Raw genomic sequence first — 15,954 nt, forward strand, 5'->3', positions numbered from 1 at the left:
CTCCTTCAGTCCTCAGATATTGGAGCTCCTGGTTCTTGGGCCTTCAGACTCTAGGATTTACACCAGTGGCCTCCCAGTCTTCAGGTCTGGGTCTGCCAAGTTATATCAGCTCCCCTGATTCTTAGACCTTGGAACTCTAACTGTATTACCCCACCAGATTTCCTGGTTCTCCAGCTTACAGATGAGTGATGCTGGGGACTCCTTGGCTTCCACAACCATGTAAGCCAATTCCTATAACAAATCTTCTCATACACACACACACACTTAAGGTATTTATGGTTCTTTTGGTTCTGATTCTCTGGAGGATTCTAATATTGATACTCACAAATTAGAAAAGATGTAGAATTCTGTTTCCTCTTGTAATTCATGTTTTTTTTTTTTTAGAGTGTCAAGGAAGTAATTCACATAATGTAGTTTATGAAGTAGCAAGGAAATTCTTTACAGTCAGCCCGGGGTTTCATTTGGTAGGTCTAAGTTCTGACCTTACAGCTATGAAATTCCAAGTCTGTGTTTGAATACATGACTACATGACTAAAAGAATAAGAATGAAATTATCAACAGTATGTACCATTTCAGCTTTTATTAGTAAAACAGAAAACTAAATTCAAGGTGACTGCTTTGTTCTTGCATCTGATCTGACCATATTACTGGAGATGGGATTCTTTAGGAGGACTTAAGTTTCAATATACAGACAGGTTTCATCAAAAGTGGGATATTGCAGTACCTCATAAGGTTAGGTAAATGAAATAAAAAAGAGAACAAGTTAAATATTAAAAATCACAGAAATCTCCCTCAAATATCAGGGGTTTACTATGACAGTCTTCAATGTGCTCATCAAGATCAATCATATTGCACAACCCCCAAAGGAAAAAACTGAGGAAACTCATGGGTAATTTTCACAGCTTCATTGTAAAGGCCAAGATCTGAAAAAAACATTTTAGCAAACATTTAGCAAAGATGTAACATTTATTTTCTAAAAGATTTCTACCTATTTTTCTTTTCTTTACCTTTTAGAGATCAACTTATTATCACAATCTATCTTCTAAAATAGACAAGGATCAAATATTTATCTGTGGCTCTAAAAAATAAAAGACATGGGGTATAGGCAACTATTCATTTTGATATGCATTCTCCAGGCAGCTCTTGCCTGGTTTTAGGTGTTTTGCATTATTTGATGCTTTTGATACATATGTTAAAACAAACAAAAAACCATTAAATTTTTGTTTGCAATATGTTTTGAGTCTCCCTTCCCACAAAATAATCTTTACTGAGTTTCCTACATATACAAGCATTACTTAAAAGTGGGCAAAAATGTTCTCCCATTTTCCTCTGGGTTCAGAAGATTCCATAGAAATTGAAAGATGGGGACAGCCCGGGTGGCTCAGCGGTTTAGCGCTGCCTTCAGCCCAGGGTGTGGTCCTGGAGACCTGGGATCAAGTCCCACATCGGGCTCCCTGCATGGAGCCTGCTTCTCCCTGTGCCTGTGTCTTTACCTCTCTCTCTCTCTCTCTCTGTCTCATGAATAAATAAATTAAAACAAAACAAAAAAAGAACTTGAAAGATGGATGATAGGACCGAGACTCAAGACCAAGACATCTCAAGCTAAAAATAAAATAGTTTTCCTCTTAATTACATGAAACTACTAAATACTAGAATGCTTTATTTACCGAAAGGATGGTTATCTTCTTTAAACTGGACATATGATGCACACATAATGGTTGCCTTGGCCGTTACTCTTCCAACTACTTCCACGATTCCAGAGATTTCTTCATCAAGCTAACACACAAAGAACAAATTGTCAACTTGGTGTTGTCACATTTTTGGTTGATAACTGGGAAAATTGTTACAATTTACTAATTTTTCATTTCATGTGACAAAAACATCTTAAAATTTATCAATGCAAAAACTGAACCGTAAGTTGTTAAAAATGTTTGAATACTTAATGTCAGCATGTCCAGTCCTATTACCTTTAGCAGTAGCTTCAGGTCCAAAGATCCAGTTAAGTGTTTAGTTGAAGACAAAATCACTTAAAGATAGTGAGAATGTCCACCATTTCTACAAGGAATAGTTTGTTTAAAAGAACCCATTGAAAGGAAACTTCTATTTTCTATCTCTGTATTCTGTATATGTTAATCAAGTAGCACATGGATTTGTCTTCATAAAAAAAAAAAGAAAAAATTTTTGAGTACAATAAATGTAAAATCTTAGAACAAGTGATAACTGAAGGTACATGTAAACAAAAATAAAAAATACAATTTTAAAAATGTAAAATTCTTGAGGAAGGATAAAAGGATTTAAACAAAAGATTTTTTTAAAGATTTTATTTATTTATTCATGAGAGACACACAGAGAGAGAGAGGCAGAGACACAGGCAGAGGGAGAAGCAGGCTCCATGCAGGGAGCCCAATGTGGGACTCGATCCCAGGTCTCCAGGATCATGCCCTGGGCCGAAGGCAGGCGCCAAACCAGTGAGCCACCCAGGGATCCCACAAAAGATTCTTTTAATGTGATTTTGTGGTCTTTCATAGGAATAGGAATTATCACCCAGTTAAGGGATGTATTAAAAAATCATGGAGCCCAAAGAATTACTGGTTAGAAATGTAAAGGGATATAAAATGTAAGAAGAGGAGCTAAGTTTAATTTTAGAGCAGAGAAGTTTTATAAGCTGGTCCTTTATCCATCTACTCCAAGAATCAGAAATATCAACAAGATACAGAATAAACTACAAGATACATAGAATTAATACTTAAACATACGGGCTCCATCAACTCAATGGTTCCATTTTTTCCTTCTCCATCAGAAAGAATAAACATTTTTCCAGTGGGATGAATCTAAAAGAGAAACACAGTATTAAAAAAAACCAACCACATAAACAAAACAAACTTTAAAAATCTCATTAAAATAAAAATATTAAAAGTTTGACAGAAGATAAGCAAATTGTCCCAAACATATTTAGTCAATGCATACAAATCAACTGTTTTTGAACAAAACCTGGGGCCCCTGGATGGCTCAGTGGTTGAGCCTCTGCCTTTGGCTCAGGTCCTGATCCTAGGGTCCTGGGATGGAGTCCCCCAGCAGGCTTCTCACAGGGAGCTGCTTCTCCTTCTGCCTGTGTCTCTGGCTCTTTCTTTGTGTCTCTCATGAATGAATGAATGAATGAATGAATAAATAAATAAATAAATCTGGCAACCCTGTGCTAACAACAAATTAAAGGGGATCCATCCTAACGGTGGGATCTTCCAGTATTCATGAGTTAAACAGTATGTATTACACCACAGGGTGTGTTTTAAAAATTACACCTGCGGGGGGTGGGGTGGGGGTGGTTCCTGCTTGGTTAGGTCCTAGAGCCTGGCAGTATTAACGTCAGGGTGGTGAGTTTGAGCTCTACCTTGAGGGTAAAGATTACTTAAAAAAAAAAAAATTAAGCATGATGAAGTAAAGAGAACTGGTTGTCAGAAGACTTGGGTTCTACTACAGATAGTTGTAAAGAGTGCGGTCAGATCTGGTTTGAAGCTGTGGCCTTAAGCAATTAACCATACACTACTCCTACCCAGTTTCCCCTACCTGCGGGGTCGAGCAACACCTATTTCAGGATCAAGGCTGGAATGAGCTGCTAAGAGTTTACCCTAGATCCCCCCCGCCCCGCCCCCCCCTCCCCCCCAAGCTTTCTCGGTTCACGGGTTCCCAAGCTTTGGGCCTGCCGGTCATCAGTCGGGTGAAGGTGCTGCACTCTAACACCGGCATAAGCAAACAGACTGCTGTGGGGTCTGGAAGGGACGATCGAAGAAAGTTCATGGCGAAGGGACTTGAACGAGAAAACGAAGTTTGAGGAAAGACAGAACTGCATGACGAGCAGAGCAGTTGAAACGTCTGGCTATCTAAGACACGGAGAGTCAGGTCTCTAGTTTTCTTCTCGTTATCTACAAAACAGGGGCCAGAGTGGAGGGCGCTAGGATTAGAACGCAGCGCTTTCGAAAACGTCACGACGCCGCGCCATAAAACTGGCGCCAAAATGGGGCTGCAGTGCCTAAAAAGAGCGCAAAAAGTCCCCTTGCGTCAAACGAAGCACCTAGGAGCGCAGCGATGCTCCACGGCCCGTCCTCCTGCACCCTCCCTTGCCACCCTCAGGCTGCCGCCCCGGCGGCCACGGGGCCCCCCTCGTCCCCCCGGTGCAAAGCAGGGAGCCCAGGGCAGCGACGGCGCGCACCTTTTCCAGCCTCCCCACGAAGCAGACCGGCTTGTCGATGAACTGAGCTAGCATGCTGGCATTGATGCGCGACTTGGGCAACTCCAGGATGTCCACCATGGCTGCGGCGCGAGCCCCGCGGCCGGCAGGAAACCGACGACCCAAGCGGCGCGCCCTGCGGCGACCAGGGGGCGCAGGACGCCGGCGCCAATCGGCGGGGGCCGGCACTCTCCCTCCACCAATCAAAGGCGCGGAAATTGCGATCGCGATCGCGTAGCCCCCGGAGCGGCCCCGGCAGGGAGGGCCGCTTCCGGAAGTGGGGATCGGCTGCCTAGCGACGCGCGGCGTCCCGGAAGTTGCCCGGGTCCTCCGCGGACTGGGCCGCGGAGGCGGGGCTTGGACGGGGCGGGTCGGCGGCTGCCGCCCGGCGAGATCCCGGAAGCAGGCTGTTGGGCTCCGGTGCGGTGGCGGCGGGGGACTGCGGCGCAGCCTCAGGTAGCTCTTCTCGCGGGACGCGCCGCAACCGCGCTGTTTCCCTTGCTCCCCGTCCGTCGACGGATGCGGAAGAGAGAGGCGGGACTCGGGTCCTGCCCTGCCGCGGCTTCTCGGTGCTGCGCACCGGCTCTTCGCGGTTCCCCGCCTCCCTCCCCGCTTCCCGGGTCTGCGTGGGGAGCGCGGGGTTCGTGCTGCAGTCGAGGGATCGGGCGTGTTTTGACACCGGCCCCTCCTGGGGACGGCAGGCGGGGTCGCCGGTGACCCGTCACTGCCTCTGTCGGGCTCCTGCCGCTCACCGGCAGAGGGTCTGTGACTTCACGGCTCAAGCTGCGTCACTTGCCCTTCTGTCCCTCACCTGTTAGGCAGAAGGGCTCACCTGATTATTTCTACGACCCTTTCTAGCCCTGACAGCCTGGCCGCCCTAAGGACGTGAGACCTCCTCCGAGTTAGCAACAAACTAGCTTTTGGGAATGGGTTGTGGTTGGGGGCGGGGGGCGGGGGGAGGATCACCGAGCTGGGAGAGGAGACGAATTTAAAGAATTGTTAGGTCCTGGACCGGTGAGCTCCTCCTTGAGATATGATTTCCCTATCAAAAAACGAAGGGGTTAGATAGCAAGATCGTTTTTGCAAAATCCCTGCGAAGTTTTTGCCCATGTGGTTCACGGACCCGTCCTAACTTCCCGGTGATGTTCCCCCCGTTGCTCCTCGCGCCCCAGGACTTGGAGGCCGGGAAGGTCACCTGTTTCAGGGACATTCGGGAGGAGGGGGGATTCTTGAATCTGTCGCTGGTTCATGTTTTTGTTTTTGTTTTTGTTTTGTAGGTTTGGGGACTTTTTTGCTGGGATTGGTACCGCCTTGCCAGGAATTTTCTAGAATGAACGCTCATTAAAAAATGGGGGGAAACCAACAACTTTTCATTTGGAAAATGAGTGTGGATTTTCCTAAATCCTCCAGGTTGTCACTATTCAAATTTAGGTACTAGACGGAGTCTCCCAGGATTCTCCCAATTTTGTCTCATAGTTGCCTTAAGCAAAGACTATTCTTTTAGAGACTTCATGCTGCAATTTAAGATAGAGATCTAAGCACCTTAATTAAATGATAGGCTCCCTCGGTGTTTATTTAGCTGAATATGTTTGTCTTTTAATTCCATGGTCACTAAAACAGATTTAAAGGATTCCGTTAGTACGGTGCATGTTGTTTGTTGCATTGCAAGAATGGTTGTATTTTGTACAAATCAATCGAGTCTGCATTTTTTTGAGCAAAGCCTTGACGTCTTTTGCACTTCGGAGTTGCTTTGGAAAACAAATTGATGTTCATTATATACCATAGATAGAGGGTACCCATGAATATCTTTAATAGCAGCCCTTAACCTGTCAGATGCTAATGTCATTATTTTATTATACTTAAAAGGTCACTTTTACATACCAGTGGCCTTTTCTTAAAATTAAAAAAACAAAGATGAAGACTTAGAAGATAATTTTAAACATCGTTTTTTGGATATTTTTTGAGTATTTTTTATATATTTTTTTTTAATTTATTTATTTATTCATGGAGACAGAGGTGGGCGAGTGGAGAGGGGCAGAGACACAGGCAGAGAGAAGAGCAGGCTCCATGCAGGGGGCCGGACATGGGACTCGAATCCGGGACTCCAGGATCGCGCCCCGGGCTGAAGGCGGCGCTAAACCGCTGAGCCACCAGGGCTGCCCATGAGTAATTTAAAATGTATTATGCAATACGTAATGCACATAGACGAGTATATTATGTATCCTTTGCAGAGAAATTAGATGAACTCACATGGATCCCTCATTCATCTTAAGAAATGTAACTTACGGGCAGCCCTAGTGGCTCAGCGGTTTAGCGCCGCCTTCAGCCCAGGGTGGGATCCTGGAGACCCGGGATCGAGTCCCACATCGGGCTCCCTGCATGGAGCCTGCTTCTCCCTCTGCCTGTGTCTCTGCCTCTCTCTCTCTCTATGTCTCTCAAGCATAAACAAATAAAATCTTAAAAAAAAAAAAAAAAAAAAAAAGAAATGTAACTTAGCCAGTTAGTAGTTTGCACTTCTTCAGTTAAATCCTCCTCTAGAGGAACCACAAATAAACACTATCTTGACTTTTTTGTTAAGCACCCTAGGCTTTTCTATATAGTTTTATCACACATCTCCGTATTCTTAAATGGTACGTTTCATTTTGCTGGGTTTGACCTTTATATAAATGGAATCATACCATATATATCCTCTGACTTGTTTCTTTTGTTTGTTTTGAGATTAATCCATGTTGGCATATGTGGGTAGAGTTCATTCTTTTCATTCAGCTATTTTACTCTGTTATTGGCTGACATTTTGCTTGTTTACAGTTCTTTTCTGTTGCTGTGAATGTTCTTGTACCTATTAGTTGGAGCAGTTGTGCAAAGGTATATTAGTAGAATTGCTGGAAGATAGGGTGTGCATCTTCAGCTATACTAGTAAAATACAGTTAACCTTTGAACAACAGGTTTGAACTGCATGGGTCTACTTCTATGCAAATTTCTTCAATAAATATAGTACAGTACTGTAGATATATTTTCTCATGATTTTCTTTTTTATTTTATTTTTTTAATTTTTATTTATTTATGATAGGCACACAGTGAGAGAGAGAGAGAGAGAGAGGCAGAGACACAGGCAGAGGGAGAAGCAGGCTCCATGCACCGGGAGCCTGACGTGGGATTCGATCCCGGGTCTCCAGGATCGTGCCCTGGGCCAAAGGCAGGCGCCAAACCGCTGCGCCACCCAGGGATCCCATCATGATTTTCTTAATATTTTTCTTGGCTTACATATGGTAAGAATACAGCATATAATATGTATAACATACAAAGTATACATTAATCAATTGTTTATGGCTTCTGGTAAGGCTTCCTTTTAATAGATTATTAGTTAAGTTTTGGGGAGAGTCCAGAATTATATGCAGATTTTCAACCGTAGGGGTGGATGGGATGCATATACCAACCACCCGTTGTTCAAGGTCAACTGTACTGTGCTAGAAATAGTTGTACCAATGTATTCTTTTATCAGAAGTATAGGAGAATTTCAGTTGATCCATATTTTTGGCAACTCTTAAAAGTTTTTTTACCCCTGATCTGATGGATGTAAAGTGGTTTCATATTGTGGTCTTAATTTGCTTTCCCTGATTACTAAAAGATTGAACAGGGGCACCTGGGTGGCTCAGTGGTTGACCATCTGGCTTGGGCTCAGGTCATGATCCTAGAGCCCTGGGATCAAGTCCCACATTGGGCTCCTGGCAGGGAGCCTACTTTTCCCTCTGCCTGTGTCTCTGCCTCTCTTTCTGTGTGTCTCATGAATAAAGAAATAAAACCTTAAAAAAAAATTGAACAACTTTTCAAATATTTAATGGCTAGTTGTGTTTGTCATTTTGTTGTTATTGGGGTTTTTTTCTGTCTTTTTTCCTTTCTTTCATTGGAAAGAGTTCTTTTAATATAGTTAAAATGCGGGATCCCTGAGTGGCGCAGTGGTTTGGCGCCTGCCTTTGGCCCAGGGCGCGATCCTAGAGACTCGGGATCGAGTCCCACGTCGGGCTCCCTGCATGGAGCCTGCTTCTTCCTCTGCCTGTGTCTCTGCCTCTCTCTCTCTCTCTGTGACTATCATGAATAAATAAATAAAATCTTAAAAAAAATATATAGTTAAAATGCTTTTCCCTTTTGTTTAATATAGTTGAAAAAGTCCATTAAAAAAATCTAAGAATAGGAACGCCTGGGTGGCTCAGCGGTTGAATGCCTGCCTTCGGCTCAGGCCGTGATCCTGGAGTCCCAGGATCAAGTCCCACATCAGGCTCCCTGCATGGAGCCTGCTTCTCCCTCTGCTTGTGTCTCTGCCTCTTTCTCTGTGTCATTCTCATGAATAAATAAATAAAATCTTTAAAAAAATTAGGAATGTTTTCATATTAAATGCATTATATATATTTATTTATTATTATTCTTTAAATATTTTATTTATTGATGAGAGACACAGAGAGAAAGAGAAAGACACAGAAAGACATAGGCAGAGAGGGAGAAGCAGGCTCCATGCTGGAAGCCCGATGTGGGACTCGATCCTGGGACCTCGGGATCACAACCTGAGCCAAAGGCAGATGCCCAACCACTGAGCCACCCAGGCTTCCCGACATTATATATTTAAAACTGTAGTTTTGCCTTTCCTTTTTAAAAAATACTCCATCATTTAGAATTGCATTTTTGTGCATGTTGTCAGGTAGGTATCCAATTTCTTTTGTTTTTTTCATTTCCGTTGTCCCAGCATTATTTATTGATTACATCACCATTTGCAACCAACCTTTGGCATCACCTAAGTTTTCATCTCTGTGTGTGCTCCTCGGCTCCAGTTCTTTTCCATCGGTCTATTTGTCCCTGCACCAGGACCAGTCTCTTCAGTACTGTAGTCTTATGATCATTTTTGATGTCTGGGGGGCAAATTTTTTGTCTTGCTGTGTTCTTCAGGAGTGACTTTGTTATTCTTGCTTCTTTGTGACTCTATAAATTTAGCTTATTGAGGTCAACGAAAAACCATGTTGAGATTTGATCATAGTTGCATCAAATCTTTGGATTGATTTCAGAAGTAACATCTTAACAACCACTCTTACTCTTTTTGACCTAATTAACATCCTTCCAAAAAATTTCATAATTTTCTATACAAAATTTTTGACTTTTAGATTAGATTTATTCCTAGCTACCTTGCTGTTGTTGCTAATATAAATGGTGTGTGTGTGTGTGTGTATATATATATATATATATTTTTTTTTTTTTTAAGGTAAAGATTTTAACTGATTGTTGCAGGTACACAGAAGTGCATTTGACCTTTGACCTTTCTGGCCATTCTGCTAAATTTTTATTTCTAGTAATATACTATAGGATTCTTTTAGGTTTTCTAGTCATATGTGAATAATTATAGATTTATTTCTTAACCACTCTTGCATAGTTTATTATTATTATTTTGCCTTTACCCACTTTAGAGCTTCCAGTACCATTTACATAGAAGTAGTGTTTCAGGTAAGATGGTGCTTGACTGTATAAGTCAAAATATCTTAAATACACAAAGTCTTAGTTTCACATGTTAAAAAAGTCCAGAGGCATGCAACTCAGCATACAGCTGTGTGTGGTAATGCCTCTAAGACATCAAGGACCCAGGTTCCTTTTGTCTTTCTTGTCTATGATTCTCAATATCTGGCTCCATCCTTAAGCTCACTTCATAGGCCAGGAGAGGTGCTGAGCACCAGCCATCTTGTCTCCTTTCCAGGCAGTGGAAAAGTGGGCAGGCAAAAGGGACACATCTCCCTTTAAGGAGCCTTTCTGAAAGTTCCTCACAACTTGAAGTTCTACTTATTAGGTTAAAGACTTTCCCTTCTATTCCTGCTTTGATAAGAGTTTTAATTGAGTGGCTGTGGATGTTTGATCAGAGCTATTTTTTTTCCATAATTGAGATGATTGAAATGAATATATTTTCCAGTATTAACCCACTCTTGCATTCCCAGAAGAAACACAAGTTGGTTATATTTTCATTTATTATGTATTTCTGGATTTGGCTTGCTATTGTTTTGTTCAGGATTTTTGTATCCATATACATGAGTGAGTAATTTTTCTTTATTGTATAGTCCTTGTATTAGTAAGGATATACAAGGATATACAAGGATATACACACCCTCATGAAATGAGTTGTGGAGTTTCCTGTATTCTCCAGGATTTTTTGTGAAGCTGGAATTATCTGTTCATTGACTGTTAGAATTCATGTTTAAAACATTCTGGGGGACAGCCTGGGTGGCTTAGTGGTTTAACACTGCCTTCAGCCCAGGGTATAATCCTGGAGACCCAGGATGGAGTCCCATTTCGGGCTCCCTGCATGGAGTCTGCTTCTCCCTCTGCCTGTGTCTCTGTCTGTCTCTCTCTCTCTCTGTGTCTCTCATGAATAAATAAATAAAATCTTAAAAAAAATAAAAAATTAAAAAATAAAACATTCTGGGTCTCTACCTATTGCTTTAGGCATATCCCACAAGTTTTCGTCCTATCAAGTTCTAAATATTTTCGAGTTTCCATCATATTTCTTTTTTTGACTCATGGGTTTTTATTTCCAAATGTAGAGGTTTTATTTATTAAATTTTATTGTGTTCTTAATTTTTAACATAATTGCGTTATAATCAAATGAAGTGTTCTGATACTAGTGCTTTAAACTTATATGAGATTTGCTTTAAGGCTTATCAAGCACATGTTTTGTAAATGTTTCACATATGCTTAAAAAATGGTATTTTCCAGTTGTTGGATCAAGCTTGTTAATTGCAGTATTCTTTTTTTTTTTTTTAATTTTATTTATTTATAGAGACACACAGAGAGAGAGGCAGAGACACAGGCAGAGGGAGAAGCAGGCTCCATGCAGGGAGCCCGAGGTGGTACTCGATCCCGGGTCTCCAGGATCACACCCTGGGCTGCAGGCAGCGCTAAACCACTGCGCCACTGGGGCTGCCCAGTTAATTGCAGTATTCAACTATTTCATCTACCTTTTGTCTAGCTAATGTTTCAAAAATTGAGATTATTGTATTAAAAGTATCTTACAGGGGATCCCTAGGTGGCTCAGTGGTTTGGCGCCTGCCTTTGGCTCAGGGTGCAATCCCGGGATTGAGTCCCACGTCCGGCTCCTGGCATGGAGCCTGCTTCTCCCTCTGCCTGTGTCTCTGCCTCTCTCTGTCTCTCTATCATGAATAAATAAAATATTTAAAAAAATAAATAAAAGTATCTTACAGATAGTAGCAGTGGCAGTTTCTCCTTGATTCTGATGATTTAAAAAAATTTTTTTTATTGGAGTTCAATTTGCCAACATATAGCACCCAGTGCTCATCCTGCCAAGTGCCCCCCTCAGTGCCCATCACCCAGTCACCCCAACCCCCTGCCTACTTGCCCTTCCACTACCCCTTGTTCATTTCCCAGAGTTAGGTGTCTCTCATGTTTTGTCACCCTCACTGATATTTTCACTCATTTTCTACCCTTTCCCTTTATTCCCTTTCACTAATTTTTATATTCCCCGAGTGAATGAGACCATATAATGTTTGTCCTTTTCCGATTGACTTATTTCACTCAGCATAATACCCTCCAGGTCCCCCCATGTCGATGCAAATAGTGGGTATTTGTCGTTTCTAATGGCTGAGGAATATTCCATTGTATACATAGACCACATCTTCTTGATCCATTCATCTTTCGATGGACACCGAGGCTCCTTCCACAGTTTGGCTACTGTGGACATTGCTGCTAGAAACATCGGGGTGCAGGTGTCCCGGCGTTTCACTGCATCTGAATCTTTGGGGTAAATCCCCAGCAGCAATTGCTGGGTCGTAGGGCAGGTCTATTTTTAACTCTTTGAGGAACCTCCACACAGTTTTCCAGAGTGGCTGCACCAGTTCACATTCCCACCAACAGAGCAAGAGGGTTCCCTTTTCTCCACATCCTCTCCAACATTTGTGGTTTTCTGCCTTGTTAATTGTCCCCATTCTCACTGGTGTGAGGTGGTATCTCATTGTGGTTTGGATTTGTATTTCCCTGATGGCAAGTGATGCAGAGCATTTTCTCATGTGCGTGTTGGCCATGTCTATGTCTTCCTCTGTGAGATTTCTGTTCATGTCTTTTGCCCATTTCATGATTGGATTGTTTGTTTCTTTGCTGTTGAGTTTAAGAAGTTCTTTGTAGATCTTGGATACTAGCCCCTTATCTGATACGTCATTTGCAAATATCTTCTCCCATCCTGTAGGTTGTCTTTGAGTTTTGTTGACTGTTTCTTTTGCTGTGCAGAAGCTTCAATAATTCATTTTGCTTTTGTTTCTCTTGCCTTATTCTGACGATTTGTATAATCTATTTTTGAAGATTCATCATTCGACACATACAAGGTACGGATTTTGAAGTAAAATGATGAGATGAAGTAACGACTATCTCAAAGCATGCTTTTCAGCTTGACTTTAATTTTGTCAGCTACTTCTATAGACACAGCTTTTGGTTAGAATTTGTATCTTTTTTTCCATCCTGTGCTTCACCAGGGGGAGACAGGGTGTGGATGCTCATTTCTTTCTCTCTCCTGTGGCCTATCAGAAAGCTGACTTGGCAGGTCTCAGCTTTAGGGAAGAATAGGCTGATAGCAGCCTGTGTGGCCCAGTGGTTCCCTTCCCTTAACAAGGCACTGCCTTCACTAGGAGGTGTCCATTGTGACAGAAGTGCCCAAAGGTGTGGGGCTGGATTCCTTTCTGTGGCAACACTGGTGTTTGGCAGATCACGAGTGCATTGCCACTTTTCTGTTATATTTTCTCGTGTAAAATATTCATACTGTATAGGGTGCTTGTATTTGGGTGTGTGTTGACCTGATAACTTTCAACTTTTCTATGTCCTCCTGTTTTAGATGTGTCCCTTGTAAACAGTGCATATAGCTGGAGGTTTAGTTTTTCTTTTCTCTATTTACATTGATTGTGGCTACTAATATTTTTAGATTTGTTTCTATAATCATTTTGTGCATCTTGTGTGTTCTTCTTTTCCTGTTGTCTGTTTTTTCTTGTCCTTTGCTTTCTTTTGACTTGCCTTTTTAATTTTTTTCCTTAATTCCATTTTATTCCTTTGTATTCGTTCAAATGTTGTGTATTGCTTTTACGTTTTTTATGGTCATCTTTTAATATGTCTATTAAAGTCTTAAGTTACTTTACTTTGTGTCAAGCAAAGAACCTATATCTCCATTTACCTTTTTCCCTATTTAAAAAAAAAAATGTGTGTATTTATTTTAAGGGAGAGAATGAGAGCAGGGAGAGGAGCAGAGAGAGAGGGAGAGAAAAACCCAAGCAGTCTCTGTGCTGAGGGTGGAGCTCCACTTGGGGCTTGACCTCATGACCCCAAGATCATGACCTGAAGCAAAATCAAGAGTCAGATGCTTCAACTGACTGAGCCACCCAAGCACCCCTTCCTATTTTTTAAAAAAGATTTATTTATTTATTCATGAGAGACAGAGAGGTAGAGACACAGGCAGAGGGAGAAGCAGGCTCCCCACAAAGAGCCCAATATAAGACTCGATCCTGGTATCCCTGGGATCACTCCCTGAGCTGAAGGCAGACGCTCAACTGCTGAGCCACCCAGGTGTCTCACCCCTTCCTATTTTTATGCTGCTGTCTAGAGTTTTAGTTCTGTCTTGATTTCTTATAACTCCACAAACTTGGCATCATTATTGCTTTATGCAGTTGCTGCTACTTGGAATTATTCACATATTTATCACTTATAACTTCGTTTTACATTTTACCCTTTTTTTCTGGTATTATTTCTCTTCTTTTTGAATCTTTGGTAATAAACTTTATTGGTCCCGTTTTTCTGAATATGTTTATTTTATCATTGTTCTCAAAAGATAAGTTTGCCTCTTCTTTCTGTGGAATAGAGTTCTAAGCAAACAGTTACTTTCTTTCAAAACTACTTTTGTGTTGTTTTACCCTTCTAATAGTTTTCCTTAGAACTGTGACTATGTTGTAAGCTGTCATGTCTCTTTATCTGCTTGATCCTCAGTTTGTCTTTGGCGTGATCCTTAGTTTGTTTTTGGTGTTCTGCAATTTTACTGTGTAATGTATCCTGATATGGGTTTCTCTCATTTAGTTTGCTGGCTGATATATTGTGCTTCAGGAATCTGATAATTTTTGTCTTTATCAGTACTGGGATGTTTTTAACCATCATTGCTTTGAACATTGCCTCTCTCCTATAATCTAGATCCTTCTGGAACTCAGAAGTAAGAAGAATGTTCTCATGTGCTGTTGACCTCTGTTTTAGGATTCATTGGTTTTGATTCTTTGTGTTGAATTCTGGATAATATCTTTCATATCTTCCAGTTTACTAATTCCTTATGCAGTTGTGAGTCATTTGCTCTATCTAAATGCCCTAATTTATTTATTTATTTATTTATTTATTTATTTATTTATTTATTTATTTAATTTATTTATTTCTCTTTTCTTTTCTTCTTTCTTTCTTTCTTTCTTTCTTTCTTTCTTTCTTTCTTTCTTTCTTTCTTTCTTTCTTTCTTTCTTTCTTTCTTTCTTTCTTTCTTTCCTGTTTGGTTCTTATTGATATTCTTTTGTCATTGTTTCAGGTTTCCTTTTATTTCTTCAAATATTACAGAATATATGATAAATCTGTTTATAATTTAGTTTTGCTACCCAAGGTCTTTATGGGTCTCATTCTGTAGGGTTTTGGATTCTGTTGACTTTTCCTTGCTGTGACTTGTTTCTTCATTTGTATTGTAATTTTTGATTATGAGCTCATGTTTCTTGGAAGTTTTTGGTGAATTCTTTGAGATTTAGTTTGAGAGTTTGTTTCTTCACAGATTTGTGTTTCCTACTTCTCTAGGTGTTTGGGCCCCAGAGGTTGTCCTTGTCCCTGTGGAGCATGGGTCATTAAAACCCAGACTTTTGCCATCAGAAAACAGCAGTGGCCACTGGGTAAACAGTAGCTTTAGGACTTGCATATACTCCTGTGGATTTGTAGGTTTATATCCTTTCTGGCTTGTATAGGATTTCTTTAGTCTTTTGTTGGCTTGGGCATACATTAAAAAAAGGCATATTTATATTTAAGACATTACCACAAATACTCTTCATCCTTTCACACAATCAACAAATATAAGCTGGTTTAGAATGTGCATTCATTAGATAGGATTTCAAAAGATATAAAATGTGTCAGGAAGCATAGTAATGAATTCTGGGTCAGTTGGACTTCTTGGTCCCTTTGATTGTGTGATTCATGGAAATTTGAGTCAGACTTTGACATATGGTTGACAGAGCTATTGCCAGTTTTTATCTTATGTTTCTTTTTGTGCATTTTGATGAAAACAGGAAGGAGGTAAAACAGCCAGCTTTCTTGTTTTCTCAGAAGTCTGAAACAAGTCTTAAGACGGATAGTACTTTATGACTAGACTATTAGCAACTTGTTAGGCACTTACAGTGTTAGTGCCAGTTTTACACAGGACTCAGCACCATGCTTTGTACCCACTGGCATGGGAGAGGTGATAGAGAAGCAGGTCAAGATGCAGCATCTAGACTGGGTACTTCTTCTTTTGGAGAAAGTGCCTTGTCTTTTTTTCTCCTCTAGGGTTTAGCACCATGCCTGGCTGGTATTTGGCCTTCAGAACATCTTGGTTGAATGAATTAAAAAGTGAGCAGTTGAAGAAGCAACTGAATTTTAGCAATTTATTTATTTATTTATTTTTTTAAGTAGGCTCCAGGTCCATCATGTGGCTTGAACTC

The 15,954-nt window shown here is 41.0% G+C and overlaps 2 protein-coding genes across 13 annotated transcripts in view; one reads left to right on the forward strand and one right to left on the reverse strand.

Moving 5' to 3' along the window:
• Positions 1–369: 369 nt before the first annotated feature.
• On the reverse strand, positions 370–4,477 carry RPA3 (replication protein A3). Its single transcript, XM_038556921.1, has 4 exons — positions 4,208–4,477; positions 2,757–2,831; positions 1,668–1,776; positions 370–923 (listed from the first exon to the last, which is right to left on the reverse strand). Exons 1-4 carry the CDS (start codon positions 4,304–4,306, stop codon positions 841–843), a joined length of 366 nt encoding a protein of 121 aa, XP_038412849.1. The 5' UTR covers positions 4,307–4,477; the 3' UTR covers positions 370–840.
• A 19-nt stretch (positions 4,478–4,496) lies between these two features.
• Positions 4,497–15,954, forward strand: part of LOC610321 (UBAP1-MVB12-associated (UMA)-domain containing protein 1) — a 229,683-nt gene continuing 218,225 nt past the window's right edge. For 2 of the 12 annotated variants that reach the window (XM_038556908.1, XM_038556918.1), the window contains exon 1: positions 4,532–4,681. Coding sequence is in view for 3 of the 12 variants with exons in the window: in XM_038556914.1 (XP_038412842.1) it covers positions 5,574–5,656 (83 nt within the window). In the remaining 9 variants the exon portion in view is untranslated. Of the gene's footprint in view, positions 4,682–4,708; positions 5,127–5,502; positions 5,657–15,954 lie in introns of those variants that run through there. The other 10 variants (XM_038556914.1, XM_038556920.1, XM_038556919.1 and 7 more) reach the window with 10 other exon arrangements.

This window comes from Canis lupus, chromosome 14 (genome assembly GCF_011100685.1).
Source record: "Canis lupus familiaris isolate Mischka breed German Shepherd chromosome 14, alternate assembly UU_Cfam_GSD_1.0, whole genome shotgun sequence".
Classification (NCBI taxonomy): Eukaryota; Metazoa; Chordata; class Mammalia; order Carnivora; family Canidae; genus Canis; species Canis lupus.